Source organism: Lepidochelys olivacea (assembly GCF_965140295.1).
Source record: "Lepidochelys olivacea isolate rLepOli2 genome assembly, chromosome: 8".
Lineage (NCBI taxonomy): Eukaryota > Metazoa > Chordata > Testudines > Cheloniidae > Lepidochelys > Lepidochelys olivacea.
The window spans coordinates 70,313,922-70,339,176 of NC_140418.1; the positions used below are offsets into that span (position 1 = coordinate 70,313,922).

Consider the following 25,255-nt stretch of genomic DNA (forward strand, 5'->3'; position numbering starts at 1 on the left):
TGGTTAAGCACTGGAATAAATTGCCATGGGAGGTTGTGGAATCTCCATTGTTGGAGATTTTTAAGAGCAGGGTTAAACAAATACGTGTCAGGGATGGTCTAGATAATACTTAGTCCTGCCATGAGTACAGGGGAACTAGATGACCTCTCGAGGTCCCTTCCAGTCCTATGATTCTACAACAAATGTTATTTTGAAAAACATTTCACAACTAGTGAATTGTAAAAAAACCAAACCAAACTAAAAACGCCTCCCTGTGCATTCATATCAAATTGAGTGTAGTTTTCCCTTACATAGCCACTATATAATCATGTGACATGACTTCAAATCAAACAGTCGTCACTGTTGTTCCAATGATCTAGCTCTTCCGTATTTTGAGAAAAAATATTGTTTAGAACAATTACATCAACATGTGGAATCTGGAAAAATTCCTCCACCATAAGAAGGACAAATGAACATTTCCTGTTTCTCATCTTTAGTACATGTTGTCTTTCAGACAACAATAGGCTGGCATTTGTTCAATACATGCTAAGAAAAACCCTGCCCCTTGAAGGCTGGGCTGAGTCAGCCTAAAAATGCTATGATCTAAATTACTGTGCGGACTGTGGACAAGGTTCAAACAACAGACACATCCATTTCTTCAATCTTTGATGTTTCTTAACCTTTGAGTGGCTTTTGTATTTAATGTTTATATTTATATGGCCAGTGTTCAGGTCACTGTTTTATTCGTTGGCTTACACCTGAACAGACTAGAAAAATACTTCCATTGTTTGTTACACAGAATGTGACAAGAAAAAGAATGAGCCAGCAGTTCCTCGCAAAATACTGTTTAACACAATCCACAGCATATCTACCATTTTTGTTACTTACCAGACAGCACTACAATAAAAATATTTAGAGAGGCAATAAGTGATCACTTGAGGGGCAGGAATGATTTTATACTAGTTATTAAACACTTATTAACTCTAGTGCAGTGTCTCACAAAAAGTATTCCTAGTCGGTGAAATGATAAAACCTTCAGATGCAGTATTGTAAGGATGCATTATTTAATTAATAACACTGTAGTAAAATTAAATAAAAGTAGGAATTGGATATTTAAGTTAGATTCCTACTGGGTAAGTGTGATCAATATGTTACGAGAAATTAAATAAAAAAGTGACTAATTTTCTAATTCAGGACCAAATTCTACTCCCAGTTACACCAGAGTAAATCTGGAATAGCTACTGGCTTCAGATGATGTAGTCCACATTTAGATCAATAAAACTGCAAGCAGAACCTGTCCTTTGGTCTTTTAAGGCTTCAGAGTTACACAGTTCAAGGTTATTTCACAAATATTTAAAACAAGTATGGTATGCTGGTATGTCACCCACCAACTTGATGAACTGGATACAGAGCTAATGTTGCCTTTCTTCTGGAGACAATGAACACCGTATCATCCATTGATTAGAGAATCCCAGACGTCATGAGCTGAGTTCTGGGAATTCGTGATATTCAGCTGCATGGCTGGCTAGAGCAGGTAATTTCTTTACAATTTTTTTTTTAATTCAGCCCTAAGCATTTTTTTCTTTTCAAACATTTATGGATGATTTTTTGGTGCTACTGACAGTGAGGGACAAATAAGCTTTGGCTAGAGGAGGCACAGGGAATGACCACTGTGCAAGCTTCTCCTCTACTAATAACTCCTATTTCCTGACCTGCAACACCCCTGCTATTCTAGTCCTAGAGCTTTCTCAGGCGAAGACTACCAATCATATGTTGATGGAGCAAGTCCTGCTGTTCTCTGGCACTGCTCTTTACTGAGCCCTTGGATTTGTGTGTGGAAACCTGGCAGGGATTTAATAGAGGAGCTTGCAGCTGAATGAAATCCTCCACCGTTGCTATTAGTTAAATCACCAGGGAACGCAAAGTCAGCATGGTTTTTGTATAAGCCATACTGTCACGGGGAGGGGATACTGGGGCTTCATAGACAGCTCCTGTCCTGATGGGTCCAGAGAGTCCATTCCCCATATATATCTCAGACTGCAATATGCAGAGGGGCTTTGCCCCCTCTCAACTCTGTGCTACCTGTGTGGGGCAGCTGCCCCACCACAACTGGTTTTACATATTTCTTAGTTGTTAAGGACCAAATTCTGCCACCCTTATTCACCTTTGTAGTGCATTGAAATGAATGTGAGTACATATGGAATAAAGTCTTGCACAACATGAGGAAGGACAGCAGAATCTAGCCCATACTGGGGAATACCAGTAGAAAGAGTAAAGAGTTTCAAACCAAAAGAATCTTTAAAATGTAACAACTGTATACTGTCATCAGGATTTTCAGTGTTGCCTAAGGGAGTTAGGTCTCTACTTTTTAAAAAGCAGTACATAAATGTGCCAGTACATCCTCAAGTATCTTGTTGCTATGATGGTGATTTGATACTCAGTATCTAGTTGAACGTTGTTTATTTGCAAACTATCATCATCTGAAATCGAGCCATTGGCCACAACATCAGTCACAAACAGGTCTGGTAAGAAGACAGCTGACCATGTGGGGAAATTATTTTAAAGTTGTGTTTTTTTCTTTTTTTTTTTTTTCTGGTCTAACATTAATTTTGACATTTGGATTTGCTGAAAGGGACTGGAGAATTAATGTTTTTTGGGTGATGGGGTTTACTCTAAAACAGATGTCTTAAATGTATTGCATACATACTCACCTGATTAACATGTGGGGTTATCTTACAATCTTCCTTAAGTTGCTCCAAATGATTAATGAGAAAATTGCTTACACCAATAGACCGACATATACCTAACAAAAGGAAAAGGAAATAAAGTAAGGCATTGTACAGTACTCTAGAAGAGGAAAAAGTGCTCTAAGTTTGCGGAGGTGGGGAACAACTTGAGAATATAGCTTCTGAGGGGACAAAATGATTATTCACTAACATCTGCATAACAGAATACTGCAGAGAGTGACAGACAAACCAATACTGAAATCCAGTTTGACAGCATTATCTGAAAGCATGGTACTATCAGAGTTCTATTACAAAAATGTTTTATAATCTAAACACACAGGAGGTTCCCCAGTGTATAAAAACTCCAGGCTAAATTCTGGGAAACGCTAATGTAGTATAAGCAAACAACAATTGGACTTCACCAGAATGAAAGGAAGGAAATGGTGTTCTTAGCAGCTTGCCAAAACTAAAGAAAGGCGGAACATTTGTAGAAGACTAATAGGTAATCAGTAATAAAACACAAGGACACACAGTCTAAACGAACTGCCCACTACTTATATTTAAGGTAGGTTGATACTGTGACAAAAGTTTATATGAAATTCAGTATAAAAAAACTACACTTAAAAATGAAATGTATGAAAAAGTCCGGAAACTCAGAGGATCGAGTAGAGTGTCTGCATTAACACTGGATTTCTTGGCTTCTGTTAGTGTACATTTAAAATATATTAACAAAATTTAAAATGAGTGTGTGCGTGCAAATTCAGTGCTGACTGACAACCCTGGGGAGTCAAATGTCCTCTTTTACCCATGGAAATGGCATAGCACACTTCCCAACACTACCATGCAACAACCCTGACCAGTCTTGGGGGGGCCTGACCAGTCCTGGGGGGGAAGGGGTCAGTCTTTGGAGTCTCTGTTGAGACTGTTAATACAGGATGTCAATTGCGGTGATGGTTTTTGTGATGTAGACTGGGCTAATAATTCTTTAAATCACTAGTCAGGAAGACAATTTAATCATGGATTTCTACATAAAAGTGCATTCTTGTTGATTGTTATAACATTAATACATATTCTTCAAAATTCAGAGACAGATGTAGGTTTCATTTTTAAAAGGTACACACTATACATTTTTAAAGTGATTTATTTTGAAAACTTGTCAGATTAGTTTTACAGCTATATCAGAAAATGAACGATTGTTCGGTTATTTCATTTACCAAAGATAATTGAAGCAGATATTTATGAAGTCATTGGGAGGTGAACTATCTCCAGTTCAACAGCTTAATCATTAATATTTGGAGGATTTTCTTGCCATGCTGCATTAGGAAGAGAACATCACCAGACAGACATTTAAATTGTTTTATTTAACTATTTCTCACCTCTCTATATTATATATTTATTTTAAAACTTTTATTTTAAAACATTATATATTTAAAAGCATGTTATCTTGGAGACACAAATCCACAGTCTGAGAACTGCAAAACTAAGCATCTCTGATGGTATCTTCTACACTGAGCACTGAGTCCCATTGGGTAGATAGAAAGATTAACCTAAATAATCTATACAGAAGCCCCTGGAACCGCATAAGATTGGGTCCCTAATCCATGAACTACTGGAATTCACTTATCAAATTTTTCTTAAACATTACATGAATATATTGCCTCATATTATAGAATTAGAATTTATGATGAGATATCTTTCAGTTATAATGCATCTTAATTAAAACTATCTTCAGATAAAATTATTTTTGAGGAAAAAACCTATAAAAATCCGATTTAAATAAAATAATCTGATTTTAATAAAAAGTCCAATTTTTAATTTTTTTTTAAAAAAACATCGATTTTTATCCATCCTGCTGGTTCGCCATCAGATGTTAACACTTTCACTTGTTACTGACCTTAGTGGATTAGAGCTGGCAACCTTAGAGCTGAAAGTTTCTATGAACCTTTTACCAGTCTCCTGAGCCTTCCAGTTCTTCTAATGTTTGCATTTCTCTTTTCACATTCGTGTGAATTTGGAATTTATGAAACGAACTTCTTTAACCCTTTAGGGCTAGGTCAGTAACGACTAAAAGTCATTACTATCTGTCAGCTCTTTAATGGGGTTTCTGAAGTGAACTGCATCCAGTTCTTTATAGACTGGGATTTATATAACAAAATACATAACCACAACTAGCTTCTTCACTGGTAGTTGGAGAGACCAAGGACTGAATGTGTGGAGAGAGTTTTCTTTTCCCCTCCAAGTTTGTGTGATGGCTGTTGAAATCTCCGACATAGACAGCTGGGTGTGGCAGGCTTGGTAGAACCTTTTGGTTCCAGCTGACTCTTAGAGGCTTCTAAATATTTGCCAGCCAGAAACCACCAACCTGGATGGTGTCTCAGAATTCAGCAGACATCAGCTGAATGGCATTTGCAATATCGGATTGAATGTATGTGGCTCGGCTGTACTTCTGATACTGTAACGCCTGGCTTCGGCAGTTGCTACGTGTGTCTCTTGCAAGCAAATGATGTTGATAATATGTTGATGAGCAAGAATGCCAAGTAAATCATGCTTGGCAACCAACAAACCCTCCACATTAAGTTGTAACACGCATAGAGCTGGACCAACGACACAGAAGTCACCGGCTGCATGTTGGATTTCTCGGTGACGATAGTGCTGGGATTCGTTGAGCTGGTGCTTGCAGAATTCGGCTCGCTGATTGGAGCATTAGCTTCCCTGACTGCTGTCAGGTACTGGTGGGTGGTGTGACGAGGACGCTGATCCACTGCCTGTTCGTGAAAGTATCACGGGTCCTGCTACCTTGGGTCACAGGCATCAATGAACTGTTCCCACGATAGGCAGTTCAGAGTCCATATGGGGGAGAAGACAAGTGCTTGGAGATGACAGAGCAATGGGTTACCCCAGGGCTCTGTGCTTTCTCCAGCCCTATTTAACTTTTACATCAATGACTGGCCGACAACGGAGTCATGGAAGTTCATTAATGCAGACGGGATCTGTTGCAGTACCCTGATCCAGACATTTCACGAGCTTGATGTCACCTTAAACCGAGACAAGACAAAGTTAGCTGACTACTGTAAGACTTGGTGCCTCTAGCCAAGCATCATAAAAACAGTCTCCAGTTTGTTCCAACTTCATCACACCAGTGCAACCCGAGAGTTGAATGTTTATCTGAATGGTCAGAAGGTGAAGCATGAAGTAGAACGGTCTATCTAGGTATGACCTTAGACTGCACACTGAGTTACCATGCCCATCTGAAGAAGACAGCAGCTAAAGTTAAGACATGTAATAATCTTCTTAGCAAACCGGCAGGTTTGTCATGGTGTGTTTGTGCTCCAACTTTGCAGACGTCAGCTCTTGCCACCTCATATTCGGTTACGTAGTACTGTGCACCAGTTTGGAGTCAATTGTCACACACCAAACTGATGGATACGCAGTTACATATTGACATGAGTATCATCTCTGGCACCCTACGTCTGACTCCACTCCCACGACTTCCAGTTCTGAGCAATACTGTTCCTCCTCATATCAGACGAGAGATACTGGAGAAAGTATGTGCCAACTTAAGCCTGCTGCTGCACAATGACCCTTTTAAAACACCAGCTGCATGTTTGCTGTCACATTGCCCATTATGGTCTCATCTGCCACGCCAGGATGTTAGGGTGGAAACACTCTGGTGAGAGGAATGGATATCTGCTATAATCCCCAATCAGTCCCTCATCGCCGACCCCACAATTTGCCTGCCTAGTTTTGACATGCCCCGTCATCAACGGTCCCTGTTGAACAGGTTCCGGACTGGGCACGGTCTCTGTGCAGCCAACCAGTACTGCTGGGGCCTTCATGACAGCCCTTTGTGCAGCTGCAGCACAACACAGACGATGACACACACTGTTGATGAATGTCTGCTGACTAGGTTCAGTGGTGGCCTAGAAGAACTGCATCACGCCACTGTGGATGCCATCGCTTGGCTAGACGACTATGCACACACTAAATAAATAACCTCCGAGTCAGGCACATTACTGGGCTCACGCTGCCATTACCCTGGATGGGCCTGCCCTGTGAATAATCAAAGGACTCCAATCACTACTTCTGTTAAGCCAGCATCTCTTCTGAGCACTATTTCAAAAGAAGAAAGAAAACAAAAGCTATTCTGGTCTCTCCAGAAAATACTTCATCAGGCAATTTCACACAACTGATACTAAGGTAATTACTGATTAATGGCCTGATTTTCAGCCGATCCATGCCTGGAGCTGTCACTGTCTTGACTTCAGTGGGAGTTGTGTGTGTGGAACAGCCATGGAATTGAGCCCCACAGAGGTATACTTGCCACTCAGTGCACATATATAGCTGTCATTAATACTAATAGGATTCAGGAATACATTAAGGGAAGAATTTACCTTGGTTTAGAATTTAAAATAAAGTTAATGGAAATGTGTGAGGAAATTTTGCTACGTAGCTATCTCGTTTTACACACACACACACACACACACAATATTTTAAATACCAAAAAATCATAATCCACTAGCAGAGTAAAAGTTTGACTGATTTTGAATTACATGACTTCAATAAATTATCCAGAATTAGTATATCCATTACTTAATTATGTTAAAGCAAATCCAATTACATACTACTATACTGAAATTTTGTAAATCAAGTTACATTATGGTGCTAATTTGTATATCCCTGGAAAATGGCCTATGTAGTGGAAACGCTGATACTTCTTCAACCATACACAAACTCTGCAATTATGTAGCTTTTACATATTCAAGTAGGACAAGTGGATACACTGTAAAGCAGTAAAACCTTGTACCATCATTTTTTCTAACGTGACTTTTGTTTTCAACTAGACTGCTAGATAGCTCTCATTTAGAGAAATGATCGTCTGCTCAAGATGTGTAACATTAATTAGGTTATGACCCACACCACAGCAGTTTGCATAATTTGTATTTAATCTGCCAGAAGGGGTCAATCCCTAGCTTTAGTCCTCTGGTGACAAACAATCCTGCAGCAACAATACCAATAAATCATTATGCCAAAGAAGTCTGAAAAACGTTTTCAGTTTAAACACAAAGGGGACACCAAAATATTATACACTATTGTTGTCTATGAAGGATTTAAAAACCTTTCTTTTGTGGTTTCTCTTTTGCAAATGAAAGCATTTATTTGAAGCTATAGTACAATGAAACTCAGTATCATAGAAGCCAAATATGAAAAAGACTTGTGAGATCCTCTAGTCCATCCCCAGAACAAGCTCCCAGGATGTCTTGGTGTATATTTTCAAGTGTTTTGTCCACTCCGGTTTCAAATATCTCAAGCAATAAGAATTCTATAACTTCCCTTGGAAGGCTGTTCCAGTCTCATCAACTTCAATGCTAGAGAGATTTTTCTAGAGCTCTTCAGTTTGACTGAGCTTTGCCCTTAGTTACACTTGACTAGCACCACTGAAGTCAACAGGGTTCCACAAGTATATTTAAGAGGCAGAATTTAACCTTTCCAGTGAAACATCTCAAGGTGGGCAACAGAGCTGGTCAAAACGTTTCTAATGGAAACCTCTGATTAAATCAAAAAGCTTGGTGGGAACATATCACTTTCATGAAAATTGTTGACAGGAAATTATTGAAATGCTTCATTTCAATAAGAGCAAAATGTATTGTTTCACTATACTCAGAATGTTTTGTTTTAACTTTTATGTTTTATATATATAATGAAAGTCAAAATATTTACATTATTATATTATAAATTATAACAAAAATCAAAACAATGAGGTGAAAAACAATCTGATATCAAAACAAAGTTCTATTATAAAAATTAAACATCTGAAAAAGGCATTTCAATGTTTCTGAAACAAAATATTTCAGAATTTGTGCTTGGTGGTTAATTTCTAAATTGTGACTTTTTGTTCCGATTCAAAATGAAAAAAATGTCAAAATATTGCAATTTCCCATGGAATGGAAATTCCAAGTTTTGACTAGCTTGAGTAGGCAATCAGCATGGGAATCTGGGTCAGAGAAGACAGCAGTTGTACCAACCCATCAATGGCTCAAATCCTGCGAAGACTTACGAAATATCTTATATAAAGTTACTCACGCGCTTAAGTCTTTGTAGGATCAGGTCATAACCATGAAGGATCAGGTGGAAAATGATGGACCGAAAATCAAGGGGTGGTCAATCCATAGTGTGAGAGACCACTGGTTGGGGCTACATGTACCCAGAAGAGGTGGGAAGGTACCACCTCAATGCAAGAAACACAAAAGAAACTAGTGAGACGCTAAGGTGTTTGACGTACATTAATTCTTTCAGTTCCTCAAAATGTACAGAGCCAGATCATAGGCCTTTCTTCCAGCTGGTATGCACTGCTCAGGCATGTCCTGAAGGTGGAGCTGGGGATCCTGTTGGCATAGAGGAATACCCAGATAATTTTGCTGGCTCTATAGCACCTGTCCCTATGCTGGCATAATGGAAACGTCATAGTAGAGTATGCAGAAGGGGAGTAGGGGAATGGGCAGAGCCAGAGTCCATTTGGTTCCAGCCACTCCTTGCTAGTAGAGACAGAAAGGTGGCTTAGGACTTGTCTACGCTTAACACACTACGACAGCACAGCTGCGCCGCTGCTGCAGCACCACTGTAGAGCTTAAGTGTAGACACTACCCATGCCAATGGGAGAGATTCTCCCATTGGTCAAGTAATCCAGGTCCCCGAGTGGTGGTAACTAAGTTGATGGAAATACTCTTTGGTCGACCTTGCACTGTCTATACAGGGACTTAAGTCTGCTTAACCATACTGCTCAGGATAGTGGACTTTTTCACACCCCTGAATGATGTAGGTCTAGTGTTGACCAGGCCTTCAATAAATGTAGCTGAGAACTGAGGCCATATTAAAAAAACACACAAAATCCCACTTCAAATAAATGTATTTTCCAATCATTATATATCACTAAGGTTCAAACATTATGTATCTATGTTTAATCTCAACCCATTTAAAAGTGCATGGTAAAGCTTTACATTGTTTAAAATAAACACATGCTTCCATCTCTACAAAACAGAATCAATGTCCGCAGTCCCGCATTCATGAACAACACCTACAGTAAAAGAGCAATCTGTGCATGCAATGGAGAGAGGGAAATATGGAGAGAGGACACAGATTGTAGCTGCAAGTTTCCAAAGGGCTGCTCTACAAAAACAGTGAATTACAAAGGAAAAGAGGCTTTTTATATAATGGGCTTAATCCTATGGTCTTTACTCAGGCAAAATGCCCACTGATTTCAAAGGGAGTTTTGTGTGAGTAAAAAGCTAAGGAAAAAACTAAGTAAAAAATGTGGGTAAGTCATGTTCCTACATGAATATATCTGCACTGGGACCAGTGATCTACTCTCAGGCCTTATTTAGACTGGGGAAAAGATGCTTTTTTCAGTCTAGTTACCACCTTAACTTGATTGAAAATCCCACTTGAAACCAATTTAGCACCATATTAGTAGTTGAAGTTAAAACCTAGGTTTCCCTGTAGCCTTCAGCTTTACCAGGTTAGCATGTCCTAAAGTACAATTGCTTTGTTCTGAGTAGAGTTTTAGAAAATGCTAGGTAGGTCCAGTTATATAGCACAATCTAAACACAAACCTTTACATTGTGTTGACAAAGCCACAGAATTTATGCTCCAGTAGGGGAAGGACTAGTGCACATGTTAAGCAGATTTTGGGAACCACCAGGGACCCTGGCTCATCTGCGTAGAAGCTCTGTGACTCCCCATTAGTTTTGGGCTCACTGGAGTCGTTCCCCCTTCTTTGGCAACATGGCTTCAATGGTCTAAAGGAAAATGTAACAATAATGCCTCTTGTACATATATTAAAAAGTGACTAATAAATGTACAATGGAGAAATGAAAATATTTATCCCGCCTTGAAAAGTGGTCAAGAAATGTTACAAGAGCAGTTACAAAACGTACTGGCCTTCATAATGGTGACTGATGATAATGAAAAAACTAATGCTAATGAATACTTTACTCACCCATCAGGAAAAAAATTCCTTACCCCAAGCAAATGTGCAAGTAATCTTGCTGGACTGTATTAGTCCCATCTGCCATGAGGCAATACATCAAGCTAACAGACTGGCTACATAATGTATCAGTATATTAAGCTTAACACACTTTACCAGACAGCCTAAAAAACTGATAGAGTGTTTTCCTTTACTTAGCAGAAAACCGTTTGAGGAAAAACGTCTTACAAGATCAAAACTCTACAGAGCAAGATGGGCACTGTTAATCTTACCACAATAATCTATAAATATGCTGTTGTGGCACAATAGCATTGTTTTAGTAAAATAGAGCACCTTATCTTTCTTAAACACTGCTATAGGTTTTTATCAGACTCTTGAAACCTTTTGTTATATTAACTGTACAAGGTTCGATCAAAATGTTTTTGAAAGCACGTATTCAATATATTGTGACAGAACTAGATGCTACTTTTGTGGTACCAAGTCCCCTATGTGCTTTAGCCTGTCAGAAAAGGTCAGGAGTCCACTACATGTGGAATGGTGCCCATTCCATTATGTTGGCTCTGGCTAATGCCACAGAATAAAAACACAAATGGATTCACTTTTCACATGAGACCAACTGCAGTAAGTGTGCTTTTATTAAAGAAGGATACACAGGCTGGAAGGCTCAAATTCTGTGTTCCTTACTCACATGAAGACCCTATTGAAGTCAATGAGACTACTCACAGAAAGCACTCTGAGTTTGGTCCAAAGTGGCAACAAAACTCTACGGGATGTTTGGGGGGAAGCCTCTGTTGAGTAACTCTCCCCACAGAGACAACTTTCCCTTCTGCTCCTACTTGTAGTTGTCATTCCCTCCTCCATGAAACACACTGATCACCCTATGAAAGAGAAACAGACATAAACACACCACCATGAAAGACATGTTTCTTCCACATGCTTCCCTGAATCTGTGAAGCACCCAACAGCTCATGTGAAATGTCCAGGCCCCCCAACTCAGACTCAATGAGACAACTTCCCATGAATAAAGTTCCTTGTCTTACACCCATCTTCTCATGCATGCTCCTCTCCCTGTGAATCATAAGGAAAGACCCTTTTAACCTGAGACCCCACTGAAGAAATAGAAACTGAGGAGAAACTCCCATGTCCTGACTTCCCCTTGACACCAGTGAAGTGGGACATCTCCCAGTCTGATCAAGTTCCACCCAATCCTCATGGAAAAGCAGAAGTTATGGGGAGGCGGGGTGGAGCCTCTTCCAGTATGAGCCTGCTTGTCCTCTGATAAGTAGCAGCAAATCCTTTTGTAGCTATTAGATCAGGGCTACACAAAACAGACATTAAAGCTACCAGATCTCATCTCATATCCATGTGGCTTCCCCAGCCCCACTTAGACAAGGATATTCCTGATTCTTGGGTATTTGGTAAAGAGCTTGAACTGGACAGTGCACATCTGGATGGGGTCATCCAGCTGCTGCTCAGCCACCAGAAGGTCATAGAGTTCCTTCTCCAGCACCTGGTACTTACTGGTGTTCCCCAAACCCTGACTGGCTGCCCAGCCACTGGAGAAATCTAGGGGATTAGGGTTGAGATCTGTACAAAAACAGATTTAAGTGGTTCCAAGTAATAACAGACAGAACCAAGTAAGTCACAAAACACAATAAAGCAAAAACATGCAAGTCTAAGCCTAATACATTAAGGAATTGATTACAGGTAAAATCTCACCATCAGAGATGTTTCAATAAGCTTCTTTCACAGACTAGACTCCTTCCTAGTCTGGGCCCAATCCTTTCCCCTGGTACAATCCTTGTTAGTTCCAGCTGACATTTTAGGTGGAAACTAGGGGTTTTCTCGTGACTGGCAGCCCCCTTTGTTCTGTTCCACCCCCTTTTATAGCTTTGGCACAAGGCAGGAATCTTTTGTCTCTCTGGGTCCCCATCCCTCCTTCTAAATGGAAAAGTACCAGCTTTAAGATGGATTCCAGTATCAGGTGACATGTTCACATGTCCTGTGAGACCCTAGCCTCCATTCTTCCAGAGTTGGCCCGCACCTACCCAGGAAGGTTTGCAAGTAAACAGAGCCATTTACAGGTCATTGATTCTGAAGCACCCTTAATGGCTTCCACTTAATATGTTTACATTAGTAATACAAGTTAAAATCTTATTCTCCTAACTCCAGACATAGAAATATTACATGCAAACAAATGGGATAAACACACTCAGTAGATCTTAAGCTTTGCAATGAGACCTTACAAGAGACCTTTTGCATGAAGCATATTCCAGTTACATCATATTCATACTCATAGGCATATTTCCATAAAACATTATGGAGTGCAACATCACAGAGAGGAAGGATGATCTTTTGGTTAAAGTACAGTAACTCCTTGCTTAATGTTGTAGTTATGTTCCTGAAAAATGCTACTTTAAGCAAAATGATGTTAAGCGAATCCAACTTCCCCATAAGAATTAATGTAAAGGGGTGGGGGGGTTAGGTTACAGGGAATTTTTTTTTGCCCGACAAAAGACTATTTTTATATATACATACATACACACACAGTATAAGTTTTAAACAAACAATTTAATACCGTACGCAGCAATGATGATGATTGTGAAGCTTGGTTGAGGTGGTGAAGTCAGAGGGTGGGATATTTGCCAGGGAATGCCTTACTGCTAAATGATTAACTAGCACTCGACTGAGCCCTCAAGGGTTATCCTGTTGTTATCCTGTTGCACTGTTGTTAATGTAGCCTCACACTCTGCAAGGCAGCACAAATGGAGGGAGGGGAGACAGCATGGCAGAGGGAGACAGAGTGTGTGTGTGAGAGAGAGAGACGTGCATTGCCCCTTTAAGTATGCTGACCCCACTCTAAGTACACTGCCTTTTAAAGTAGATCAGCAAGTTGAGACAGCAGCTGCTGCCAGCATGCTCCCTTCATCCTGAGCCCTGTCCTGTCTTCCCCCCCCCCACTGCTCTGTGGAAATGGGGTAAAGGAGCGGGGGGGGGCAGGAGCAAGGAGACACCCTGACATTAGCACCCCTCTTCCCCTCCCCTTGCACAACATGCAGGAGGCGCCCGGGAGAAGCTCCAAGGCAGAGGGCAGGAGCAGCACATGGCAGTGGGGGGAGGGACACCTGAACTGCCTGGCACTTGATAGCCTGCTGGGCGGCTGCCGCACAGGAAACTTAAAGGAGCTGATGGTGGGCTGCCGGCCCACCCTGGTTCCAATCCCCCACCAGCTCGCTCCAACAGGCTGCTCTTTCTTCAAACAGTGGACAAAGCAGGTGGCTGCCAAAGAACATTATAAGGGAGCATTGCGCAACTTTAAATGAGCATGTTCTCTAATTGATCAGCAATGTAACAATGAAACAACATTAACCGGGATGACGTTAAGTGAGCAGTTACTGTACTGTGTTGGGACTCAGATCCAAGGTAAACTCTTGGCTCTGCCATATACTTTCTAGGGTGACCTAGGCACGTTACTTCATCTCTTTGGGTCAGCACCTCAGCTGGTATAAGTTGGTGTAACTCAAGCGATGTCAATGGAACTGTACTGAGTTACATCAGCTGAGGATTTGGCCCTCTGTGCTTCAGTTCCCCATCTGTAAAATGGGGATGATAATACTTCCTTTCTCCCAACTTTTGTTTGTTTTGTTTAGTTAGATAAAGTTCTTCAGAGCAGGGACTTTCTCTTTCAATATGTTTGTTCAGTGATTAGACCTATGGGGCTCCAATTTTGGGTGGGAATGTCTAGATACTACTATAATACAAATGATAAATTAAAAAAGTCCTTCATGTAGGTTCACTGTAGTGAGCTCAATAAAAAAAAATCATTTAACATTTGTCAGAAAGGGGATTCACATGAAAGTGTACACGAACAGGATGTTGCAATAAATCATTAAACAGAGAGGGCTGAGGGCTCATTTTTGCATTAAGAATTCACTGTAAAACACATTACAAAAAACAATTGCTGCAAAACATGGCATAAGAGGGTTGATATTTCTGTTGGTTTAGATTAGTTCTCTGAACCATACCACAGTTCTAGATTCATACTACAATGAGCCATATTATATATATATATATATATATATACACATATATATATATATATACACATATATACATATATGTCAGTTGCTTATTTTGAAAATGAATGTTTAGGGTTTTGTTCATATTGCAGTTTAATAAAGGCTAATTTCCAATCATTAACTGTAAAAAAAAATGTGGTTGTTATATTTTCTTTCCTGCATATCAACATCCTGTTGTCTTATCTGATCAACAGGGTGTGGTGCAGTCGACATCCTCCCAAACCACATACCTTTGGAGGCCATGTGAAAATCTGTTTGATCATGTTTGACTGGGTTGGTGTTATAAAAAAAGAAGGACCATCTTCTTTATCTGCCTATGCAAAGAAAGCACTGCTAATTTTAATGTGAAAGAGCCCCTGTGCTGTCACCAAAGTTAGTCGCTTGCTTTTAATGATTAAAGCTGCAAGGTGAACACACATACACACTTTATATAGATATATATATACACACACACACTATATGGGGGTGTATGCATGTATATCAACATCCATCCATTTTTAGGACAGAAATAGTTTAGCATTTGGGAATGGTCACAGTTCTTTAGGCTCTGGCAATAAAAATTTAGATATATAGGATTAGAAGAGATGCACTGTCCTCACTAACTACATTTTGTGTTGCCTACACTACACAAAACGGCTGTAATATGTTTACTCAGTTTGTTGCTGTACTTTTGAAAACTGACAGACAAAGGAAGGAAAGGTGCCGGCTGTACTGATCTACACACACAGAAATAAAAGGCAAGTTATCCAGTAAGGGTTAAAGATTTCCACCCTCAATTAGGCAAAACATTATCATGGTCTCCAAAGATACAGAGACCCTGACCTCCGCTATAGGCAGCTAGGTCTAAACAACCTCTGCTAGTCTATGAGGTTGTCTTGAGATAAAACATGGGGAGAAGATGAGAATTTAAAAAATAAAATTCTAAGGTCCTGCTCCTTTTTAAAAAAAGCACTTCTCTTTTGTTCATATTGCAGTTTACTAAAGGCTAATTTCAAATCATTGTAATAAACATACCTATGAAGCTGAAATTGACCAAAATGGACTGTGAATTTGGTAGGGCCCTACACATGAGCTATTCATGAAGTAAGAGTAGTTAGATACAACATCCTCATCTGCCACCAAACAGATCCTCCAATAGCAACTCTGCCAACACTCAAGGGAATGTTTGACTCCATAAATGTTTCTTTGAATGTGCTCTAAAGTCAGCCAAACCAGCATTCTGTTGAATCAGAGAAGATAATTCCACAACTCAGAATGCTCAGACACCAGCCCACAAAAATTCAAATCATAGGACTGACACTAAGAGAACCCTAGGTTAAATCAGCTGTTGCAACAGAGAACTGGGAAATCCAGTCTCTCTAAACAGAAGCCTCACTGTTGAATAATTATGATTTTTTTAAAATGCTGTTCTTTTGGAATGCAGTGTCAGTGATCCCTTGAATAAGCAGAGAGTCTGCACCAGACTGGGGCTCAGAAGATCTGGGATCTATTCCTAACTCTTCCATGTATTTCTTATGTGACCACTGGCAAGTCACTTAATATTTCCGTGCCTCAGTTCTCCCATATATAAAATGGGGATAATACTACTGTCACCTCAGAATGAAAAGTGCTACATAAAATCCTAAGTATTATGATTATTACCATTTAGCTTAAAATTTTACTTCAAAGTGTAAGGCCATATTTTCAAATGCAATACCTAAGATACACTCCCAAATTTTGTGCCTGGAGTCACTTTTTACTAACAAATTATCTGAGTGCACAAATTTCAGGAATTTACAGATGCAATTTAGTCATCTGCCTTTAGGTCTGTTACCTCAATACAATGCTCTATTCAAATTAAGAATAGTGTATCAAAAAGTACTCTCCCTGCATCTCTGAAATAGCTGCAAACAAATTAAAATGCTATGTTCTCAGGCAGAATACCACATAAAGAAACTACTTTTTAAAAAAAATGTCTTGAATTAAAAATATTGGACCAGATTCTCCTTTAGTGTAAATCTGCATAGCAACATGACCTGTTGTGATGGCAAGTATGAACCCCACACTGGAAGGAGTTAAGGGGCAGTTCTGGGCCCAGGAGAGATTTATCTTGGGAGATCCTGAGTAAGGATATAGAGTCTTGGCTGTTGAGGAAAAGGGTCTGCAAGCAGCAGCTACCCAAAGCACTTGAGGAGGGACTATCCTTTTTCTAGGACTAGGGAACCCTTCACTCTAATTTCTGGTGGATCATCTGAGGGGTTTTTGACTTCACCCTGGTTTGGGAAAGTAAGTGGGAGGAAGTGGCTGAGAAAGGCACCCCTAAAGCAATATGGGGTGTTTGCTACCGCTGCGTCTTGTGGTGCCCTGGGTCAGAGCCCAATAGAGAGGGAGGGCTTGGGCTCTCCTACCAACCACCTTCTCATGAAGGGGGAACAAACCCCTTCTTCCACCCTCCCGGAAGAGAAGGTGGCGATAGAGACACTGTAAGTCCTAAGGCAAGGGCATGCAATCCACAGGAACCTGGAGGTGGGCTGAAGATGCTTTATTTTGCTGGACTCTGTTACCCCGGTAAGGGGGCAGACTTGACTGGTGACCTGTCCAGAGGGCTGAGTTGCTACCTACCAAATGCCACAGAGAAGGAGTGATTGCTGGTAGGGGACACTGAAGATGGGGGAGAGCTGGGAGCCAGTGATCTAACCATTAGGTGGCACCATTGGTAAGCCCAGCCTCCTCACACCTGTTCTATTATGAATTAACTAGCAATCAGTTTAGTTCTATAGAATTAGCTTATTATCAGATACCATCTCACATTTTAAAACAGTAAAAATAGTTATAAGGCAGGGAGGATGGGGTTAGGTTGCATTTACCTGATATTGTTGGAGACTTCAGATATAAAAAGCTGGGGTACAAAATCCATAGAGGAACTATAATGGGGCACTGAAGCCTCCACGCAAGGCAGGAAAAGGTTAATCAGTTACTGAAAGCCCAATTAGTCTAAACTGAGAAACCTGGAGCAGGAGCTATGCTTCCACGGAGGAGTGAAACAAAAAAACAAACAAAAAAAGGAGGGCCCAGCTCAGGAACAGGCTGAGAGAGAGTGTGTGTGCACATGCGCACAGATATGGGACTCTCATGATGGGAGAGAAGGCTAGCTACAGCCAGGGACTCTGGGAGACTGGTTCTCAGCAAATCTCCAGGAGGAATGGGAAGAACTGATGACACGAAGTTAGCAGGGTGTTGCCAATACTTGGGAGGACAGAGCTAAAATGCAGAGGGATCTTGATAACTTAGAGAACTGGGCTAAACAATGAAATGAAATTCAACAAAGACAAAAGTAATGTGCTACACTTAGGGAAGACAAATCAAATGCACAAATACAGAATGGGGGAAACTGGCTTAGCAGCAGTATAGCTGAGAAGGATCTGGGAGTTGTGAGTTAGCAACATGAGTTAGCAGCGCGATGCTGTTGCAAAAATGCAAATGCATTTTTGGGTTGCATTAACAGAGCTATAGCATGCAAGTCACGGGAGGTGATAGTACCACTCTACTCGGTACTGGTTATGCCTCAGCTGGAGTACTGTCTCCAATTTTCGTCACCAATGTATAGAAAGGATGTAGAAAAACTGGAAAGGATCCAGAGGCAAGCAAAAAAGATGATCAAAGGGATGGAATGCAAGCCATATGAGCAAAGGCTGAAGGAACTGGGTATGCTTTAGTTTGGAAAAGAGGAGATTAAGGGGGAATATGATAGCAGTCTTCAGATACTTGAAAGGCTGCCATAAAAAACATGGAGAAAAGTTGTTCTCTTTTGCCACAGAGGGCAGGACAAGAGGCAATGGGTTCAAACTACAGTATAGCAGCTTTAGATTAAATCTCAGGAAAAACGTCCTAACTGTAAGAACAATAGGACAATGGAATAAACTGCATAGGGAAGTCATAGAATCTCCTTCACTGGAGGTTTTCAGAAAGAGGCTGGATGGCCATCTGTCTTGGATGGTTTAGACACAACAAATCCTGTATCTTGGGAGAGGGTTAGACTAGTTGAACCTTGCCGTCCCTTCTAATCCTATGGTTTATGATTCTATGAAGTCAAAGCACCTCTGCACAGGCTCAGTCAGGGGTCTGCCTGCATGGATCCAAATGCAGGACCAGGGTCTAATGAACTAGACACAAACATAAATAATCAAAAGTGTCAAATGTGTGATTACATTTAAATTTTAAATTTAGCATATGTCTTCAGCACAAATCTGCATTCCAACAACATTCCACCCACGTAGAGTTCTTTAAGAATATGTTAGGATAGTATTATCAACCTTTACAGGCTGACAACCCCTTATTCACAATCTCCTTACATTTGCTATAAAAGTAAAAAGAATGTATCAGTGGTAATAATGATAAGCCTGTATAATTATGTGTCTGTATTTCAAGAGGCTGACAGAAAATACTTGACATTGAAGGACATGATTGTATGAGGAATGGGTGAGCGAGAATTTCTTTGCTTTACATTGTAATAAATTTTTCAATGCTTCAAAACCCCCTGATTGCCTTTCGCAGCCCATCTGGGGGTCGTGACCCATTGATTGAGAAACACTGGGTTAGGAGTTGGAGGTCTTTTTCAGCCCTGTTATCCAACTTTGATACTTAGGAACTTTCTATGGAATTGTAAATGAGGTCTACTACTATTGCTTGAAAATATCATTACTGGAGAACCTCATAATAATACTGCATACATTAGGGGCAAAATCCTCCTCTTAAATTCATGACAAATCTGAATATTCTAATCTTCCTGGCTCTGGAAAAACTCCCATTAAATGTCAATGGGGGATCGGTGCATGCAGAATAATACAGTTGAGAGTCATAAGGATCTGAGAGAAGAATTTTCTCCTTAGCTTTGTAACTCCTTTCAAGGTTAATTAACAAAAACCCCGCAGCTCAATTTCTGTTCCTCATTCAGCTTGCTTGAGTTGACCTTTTCTAAACCACAGACAACAAAGATCCACTAACTACTGCTCTATGTAAAGGCGAAATGGCACCTTACAGTTAAAAAAACAAACAAATGGAAGTTAAATTAAATGGCATGGCTTTGAATTTATACCATTTGCAGCCCAGCACAAAATGTACTGTAATCCACAGAATATAGACAATTTCAAAAAAATCATACATAACAGCATTTACTTCTTCAGGACCACAACATGGGAATATGTTATTTACAAGCAGCAGCTAACTCTTTTTGCTTAGCTTGCCACATGGATAATATTGAGTAAGGCTGGGATTTTTAAAGGTGCACAAGTGATTTGCATACCCGAGTGGCATAGAAAGACAATGGGATTTGGGCACCTAACTCTCTCAGGCTCCTTTGAAAAATCCCACCCTATCACAATGTTATTGGATTCCTGAACGTTTAAATCAGTTACAGTCCCTCCTGCAAACAGTGATTTTTTTTACAGTCCTCCCACCTTTCTCATATAGGTCCTCCATGGCTCTCCAGGTTTCAGCTCGGACCTCACGATTACTTTTACCAGGAACTTGTGCATCGGGCCAGTGTACCAAATAAAGATCTAAAAGGGAAACACAATCAATTTGTGTTTATTTATATAAAAATAAAACCCTCCAGTGGTGCAGCAGAGTACAGTAGTTGAATGGCATTCTTCACCCCTTAGCAGTACCAAACCACTCCTAATCTATCTCTATCAAAAAGTTTATGACTATTACTAAGTGACCAATAAATATATTTCCTTTCTTGATTTCATAAACAAAACCCTTTACCACTTTATGCCCCAACCCTGCAAACATTTAATTAATTAATATTATTTGTATTGCAGTAGCATCTAGGAGCCCCAGTCATGGATCAGGGCTCTTACATACACATAGGTATGGTGCTAAACTTTGAACACGAGTAGCCCCATTGAAATCAAAGGGCAGTACTGTAATAAATATGATTAATAATAATAATGCTAAACCCACACCAACTCCAGTAGAAATTAACAAGAGGCTAGAACAGTAGGATCAGATGGTTGCCTGAATATCTCAGAAGTGCCCAGCACCCTCAAGTCTGTGGGAGGTGAGGACGCTCAACACCACCGGTGGTGCATAGAACTTTCACAGGAGTGGGCCTTTGTTGCCCACTGAAAAGAATACTACTGTTTATACATTTCTATGGGAAATTACAGTACAATCATTCCTTCATGCCACTGTGTACTAGAATTGGCAGCACTTACATGTTTCTAATGCTCTTTTACCCTAACAGTGTGTTGCAATTTTTTATGCAACACCATTATATATAGATAGATAGATAGATGTTTTGTTAACCTTTTTATGAAATGTCAACACGTTTTTCCAAAACAACTAACATTTATTGCAGAAGAAATTAACCAAATTGGTACCATAGCCATGGGCACTGAAAAAATTAAAATAAGAATGGGCATCCCAGATAGATTTTTTTGCACCAGATCGGGTACATAGAACCTATAGCGCAGCTCTTTCACCAAAAATGACACATTTCCAATATAGTTTAAAAAAAAGGAATAATTTATACATACTGGCCAACATTTTCAAGCCTGGTTGCCTAAAGTCTGGCTGGTGAATCTGTATTTAAAAACATAACTAGAAATGCCCTCAATTTCGAAGGTGATGAGCAAACTCAGCTCCCTCTGAAATCAATGAGCACTTGCATCTTTAGCGCTTCTGAAAATGGAATTTGGAGTTGCTCAGTACCTTTGAAAATCAAGCCATTTTTATTTAGATTCTCAAATATGGATTCAGGAGCCTAATTTCAAGCACCCAAATTTGAAAATGGTAACCACTGCCTTGTACTTTTAGTCCACTGATACCCAGACAGCAGCTTGTGAGCTGCACGTGGCTCATTAATGTGTTTCCTGCGGCTCTTTGCAGCACATGATATTAAAACACAGTGTGATTTAATTATTAAATTATTAACCAATCCGGATGCTTTTCTATGTTATTAACCAATTAAGTTATCAACTTGCATTAAGTTAACTTATTTGCTATGGTAATTATATATATATAAATTAAATGTTCCCCGTCATACTGTTTAAATATGAATATTATAGTAAATTAAACAATGAAGTCACACTACTGTGGCTCTTTTGGCTAATGTTGATCTCTAATTTGGCTCCTGAACCACTGAGTATCACTATTCTAGTCTAAGACACAAACAGGAAAAGGAAACAAGTGATTGGCTTAAGTGTGTGTCATTCATAACCACAGATATTCTTTGTGTTTAAAATAGATGTCTCTTGCTGCTAGTTTCTATCTAGCCTAGATGAAGGAATAGAAATTGTAATTCTTCACAGTGAAAGTATTTTTCAGAATACACCACAACAATCACTTACAATAACTGTTTGTGGAAACAGGACTCCTTTGGCCTATTTTTTTTTTTAATCTCTTAAAACTTCAGCCAAAGTATTGAGGATAGCTGGCACACTGAGTTGGTACATTAGTCTTTCATTTCTAGGCAAGATAATTCAAAGCTTGATTTAAGGGGACAAATAAAAATAAGTTTGATGTTTTCATCCTGGTCTTCATTTGTGCACAACCTAGCAAAATTATCAAAATATGTGTCTCCTCCTGATAGGTACATGACTAGAATAACAAAGGGTTTTGCATATTAGGACTAAGATGCATTGGCAGATGTATGTAGGGAAAGCTGCATACAAAACCATGAGCCAATACTTCAAATTTCTACTGAGGTGAGTAGTCCAATAGGCTTTCAAATAAGACTGTGCATGTGAGTAAGGACTATATGTAAGGATTTGAAGAACTGGGATCTATCCCCCATTCAGGGATAATGCTATTCGTTCTTTGCTCTTTTTATACATTTATTCCCAAAGTTAGAAAAGGAATTTAAGATCAGTAAATAAAATCTTTAATTTAAATATACAAGACAATTGCCACAACTGAACAGGGACAAGTTATTAGTACAGTTAGAGGCTGACCTCATCTGAAAGAAGGAAACTACACATCTTTAATTGCTATGTTCTCCAATACAGAATAATCAGGACTGCTTGGCAATGCCAAAAAAAGTATGCAGGGAAAGCTCAATATAACTACTAACTGCAACAGTATTCTTGCAAAAGCCTAAATATCCAGCTGTGCACCACAGTCTGTAAATGTTCATGAAAATAGCTGTTCTGCAGATTTCCACATACAAAGATGCTTTGTATTCAGCCCGAGAAATTGCAACACCCAGAGAAGAATGACTTTTAACAGCTTTGAGAACTGTAAGACCTCTGGCCCTGTAGATCTCAGAAATGCAGTACATTTATCCTTCCTTGTGTTAGTGTCTCAAAGACTTCTTCTGATACAAATGGGATTAGCTGTCTTTCAGGAATCTTTTGTTTTAGAAGAGTGATGTTTCCACACCTGTGATGTCTATATCGTATCATGATTTTATTTAAATATAGTTTAGAAAGTCATAGGTGAACTTAAAATGAGTTTAGAGTTGGCATGATAAAGCAATACCACTTGCAGATTTTCTTAGTTTGCAAATTCTTTGTGAAATTTACTTCAGTTCAGAGATGATCAAGGCAATATTAATCAATTAATACCTCTGCACTTAAGTGAATTTCAGCCTCTATGATAAAGTAAATGCAATCACAGCAAGCTTATTTTAAAAAGCAAAATATCAAAAGATATTGAGAAAAAAAATCTATGAAAGACTGTACCATACTGAAATGTTTGAAATATACTTTAAAAGGCAGATTGTGGCTACTTACATGATGGTGTACAAAGGGTGGTGAAGCAAATAAGTAGTCTTCTGAACTCTCCTTCTGTCTTTGTAGAGAAACCCGCCCTTGACGCCCTTTCTCTCCTAGGGTAAAATTCATCCCAAAGCAGAGCACTCATACAAAAGCGTATGCTCTATTTAAGGGGCAATTCTGATCCTAAGGAAGTCAATGGCAAAAATCAATAGGGCCTGGATCTGGCCACAAGAGATTAACTGGTACCCTGTGCTCTGGGATGAATATCCCCACCAAGTGCAAGAACCCTTCTAGGCTGGTGCCTTTGACAATGCTTGACATCTCAAAGGTGGATTGCACTTGCTATACCAGAGAACAGAACTGAGCTGGAGGGAGGGAAGTGCATACTGTACCCTTTCAAAGAGCGGTGGTGCTGCCACTCCAGTTTCATCTTTTACAGTTTATTCAGTGGTTATATTTCTTTATTAGTCATTGAAATGGAGATCTGATTATGGTTTATGGCATAATCATTGTGAATGCTGAGCACTTGAAAAGAGATCAAGTCCTGAAATTTCATTTACTATGTGTATGTATTAGGGCTGTCAAGCGATTAAAAAAATTAATCTCGATTAATCGAGAAACATTAAAACGTTAACATTAAAAACATAATGTCAATTAATCGCACTGTTAAACAATAATAGAATACCATTTATTTAAATATTTTTGAATGTTTTCTACATTTGCAAATATATTGATTTCAATTACAACAGAATACAAAGTATATACAGTGCTCACTTTATATTTATGTTTGATTACAAATATTTGCACTATAAAAACCAAAAGAAATAATATTTTTCAATTCACCTCATACAAGTACTGTAGTGCAGTCTCTTTATCATGAAAGTTGAATTTACAAATGTAGAATTATGTACAAAAAACTAACTGCACTCAAAAATAAAACAATGTAAAACTTTAAAGCCTACAAATCCACTCAGTCCTACTTCAGCCAATCACTTAGACAAACAAGTTTGGTTACAATTTGCAGGAGATAATGCTGCCCACTTTTTGTTTACAATGTCATCTGAAAGTGAGAACAGGCATTCGCATGGCACTGTTGTAACCAGCGCTGCAAGACATTTATGTGCCAGATGCACTAAAGATTCATATGTCCCTTCATGCTTCAACCGCCATTCCAGAGGACATGCATCCAAGCTGATGAGTTCTGCTCAATAATGATCCAAAGCAGAGCGGACGGATGCATGTTCATTTTCATCATCTGAGTCAGATACCACCAGCAGAAGGTTAATTTTCTTTTTTGGTTGTTCGGGTTCTGTAGTTTCTGCATCGGAGTGTTGCTCTTTTAAGACTTCTGAAAACATGCTCCACACCTTGTCCCTCTCAGATTTTGGAAGGCACTTCAGATTCTTAAACCTTGGGTGGAGTGATGTAGCTGTCTTTTGAAATCTCACATTGGTACCTTCTTTGCATTTTGCAAATCCACTGTGAAAGTATTCTTAAACCAACAGGTGCTGAGTCATCATCCGAGACTGCTAACACATGAAATATATGGCACAATGTGGGTAAAACAGAATGGGAGACAAGGAGTTCAGTCACAAATTTAATTAATATATTATTTTTTTTAACAAGCATCATCAGCATGGAAGCATGTCCTCTGGAATGGTGGCCGAAGCATGCAGGGGCATACAAATGTTTAGCATATCTGGCACGTAAACACGTAAAGCCGGCTATAAAAGTGCCATGTGAACGCCTGTTCTCACTTTCAGGTGACACTGTAAGTAAGAAGCAGGCAGC

The 25,255-nt window shown here is 39.5% G+C and overlaps 1 protein-coding gene across 9 annotated transcripts in view; it reads right to left on the reverse strand.

Moving 5' to 3' along the window:
• Positions 1-25,255, reverse strand: part of LOC311525189 (putative oxidoreductase ZK1290.5) — a gene marked incomplete at its 3' end in the record, with an annotated part of 81,751 nt that overhangs the window by 26,282 nt on the left and 30,214 nt on the right. For all 9 annotated transcript variants that reach the window (XR_014712712.1, XM_084637081.1, XM_084637080.1 and 6 more), the window contains exons 3-4: positions 20,201-20,302; positions 2,691-2,782 (exon numbers count right to left, since the gene is read on the reverse strand). Coding sequence is in view for 8 of the 9 variants with exons in the window: in XM_084637081.1 (XP_084493207.1) it covers positions 2,691-2,782; positions 20,201-20,302 (194 nt within the window). The remainder of the gene's footprint in view (positions 1-2,690; positions 2,783-20,200; positions 20,303-25,255) is intronic.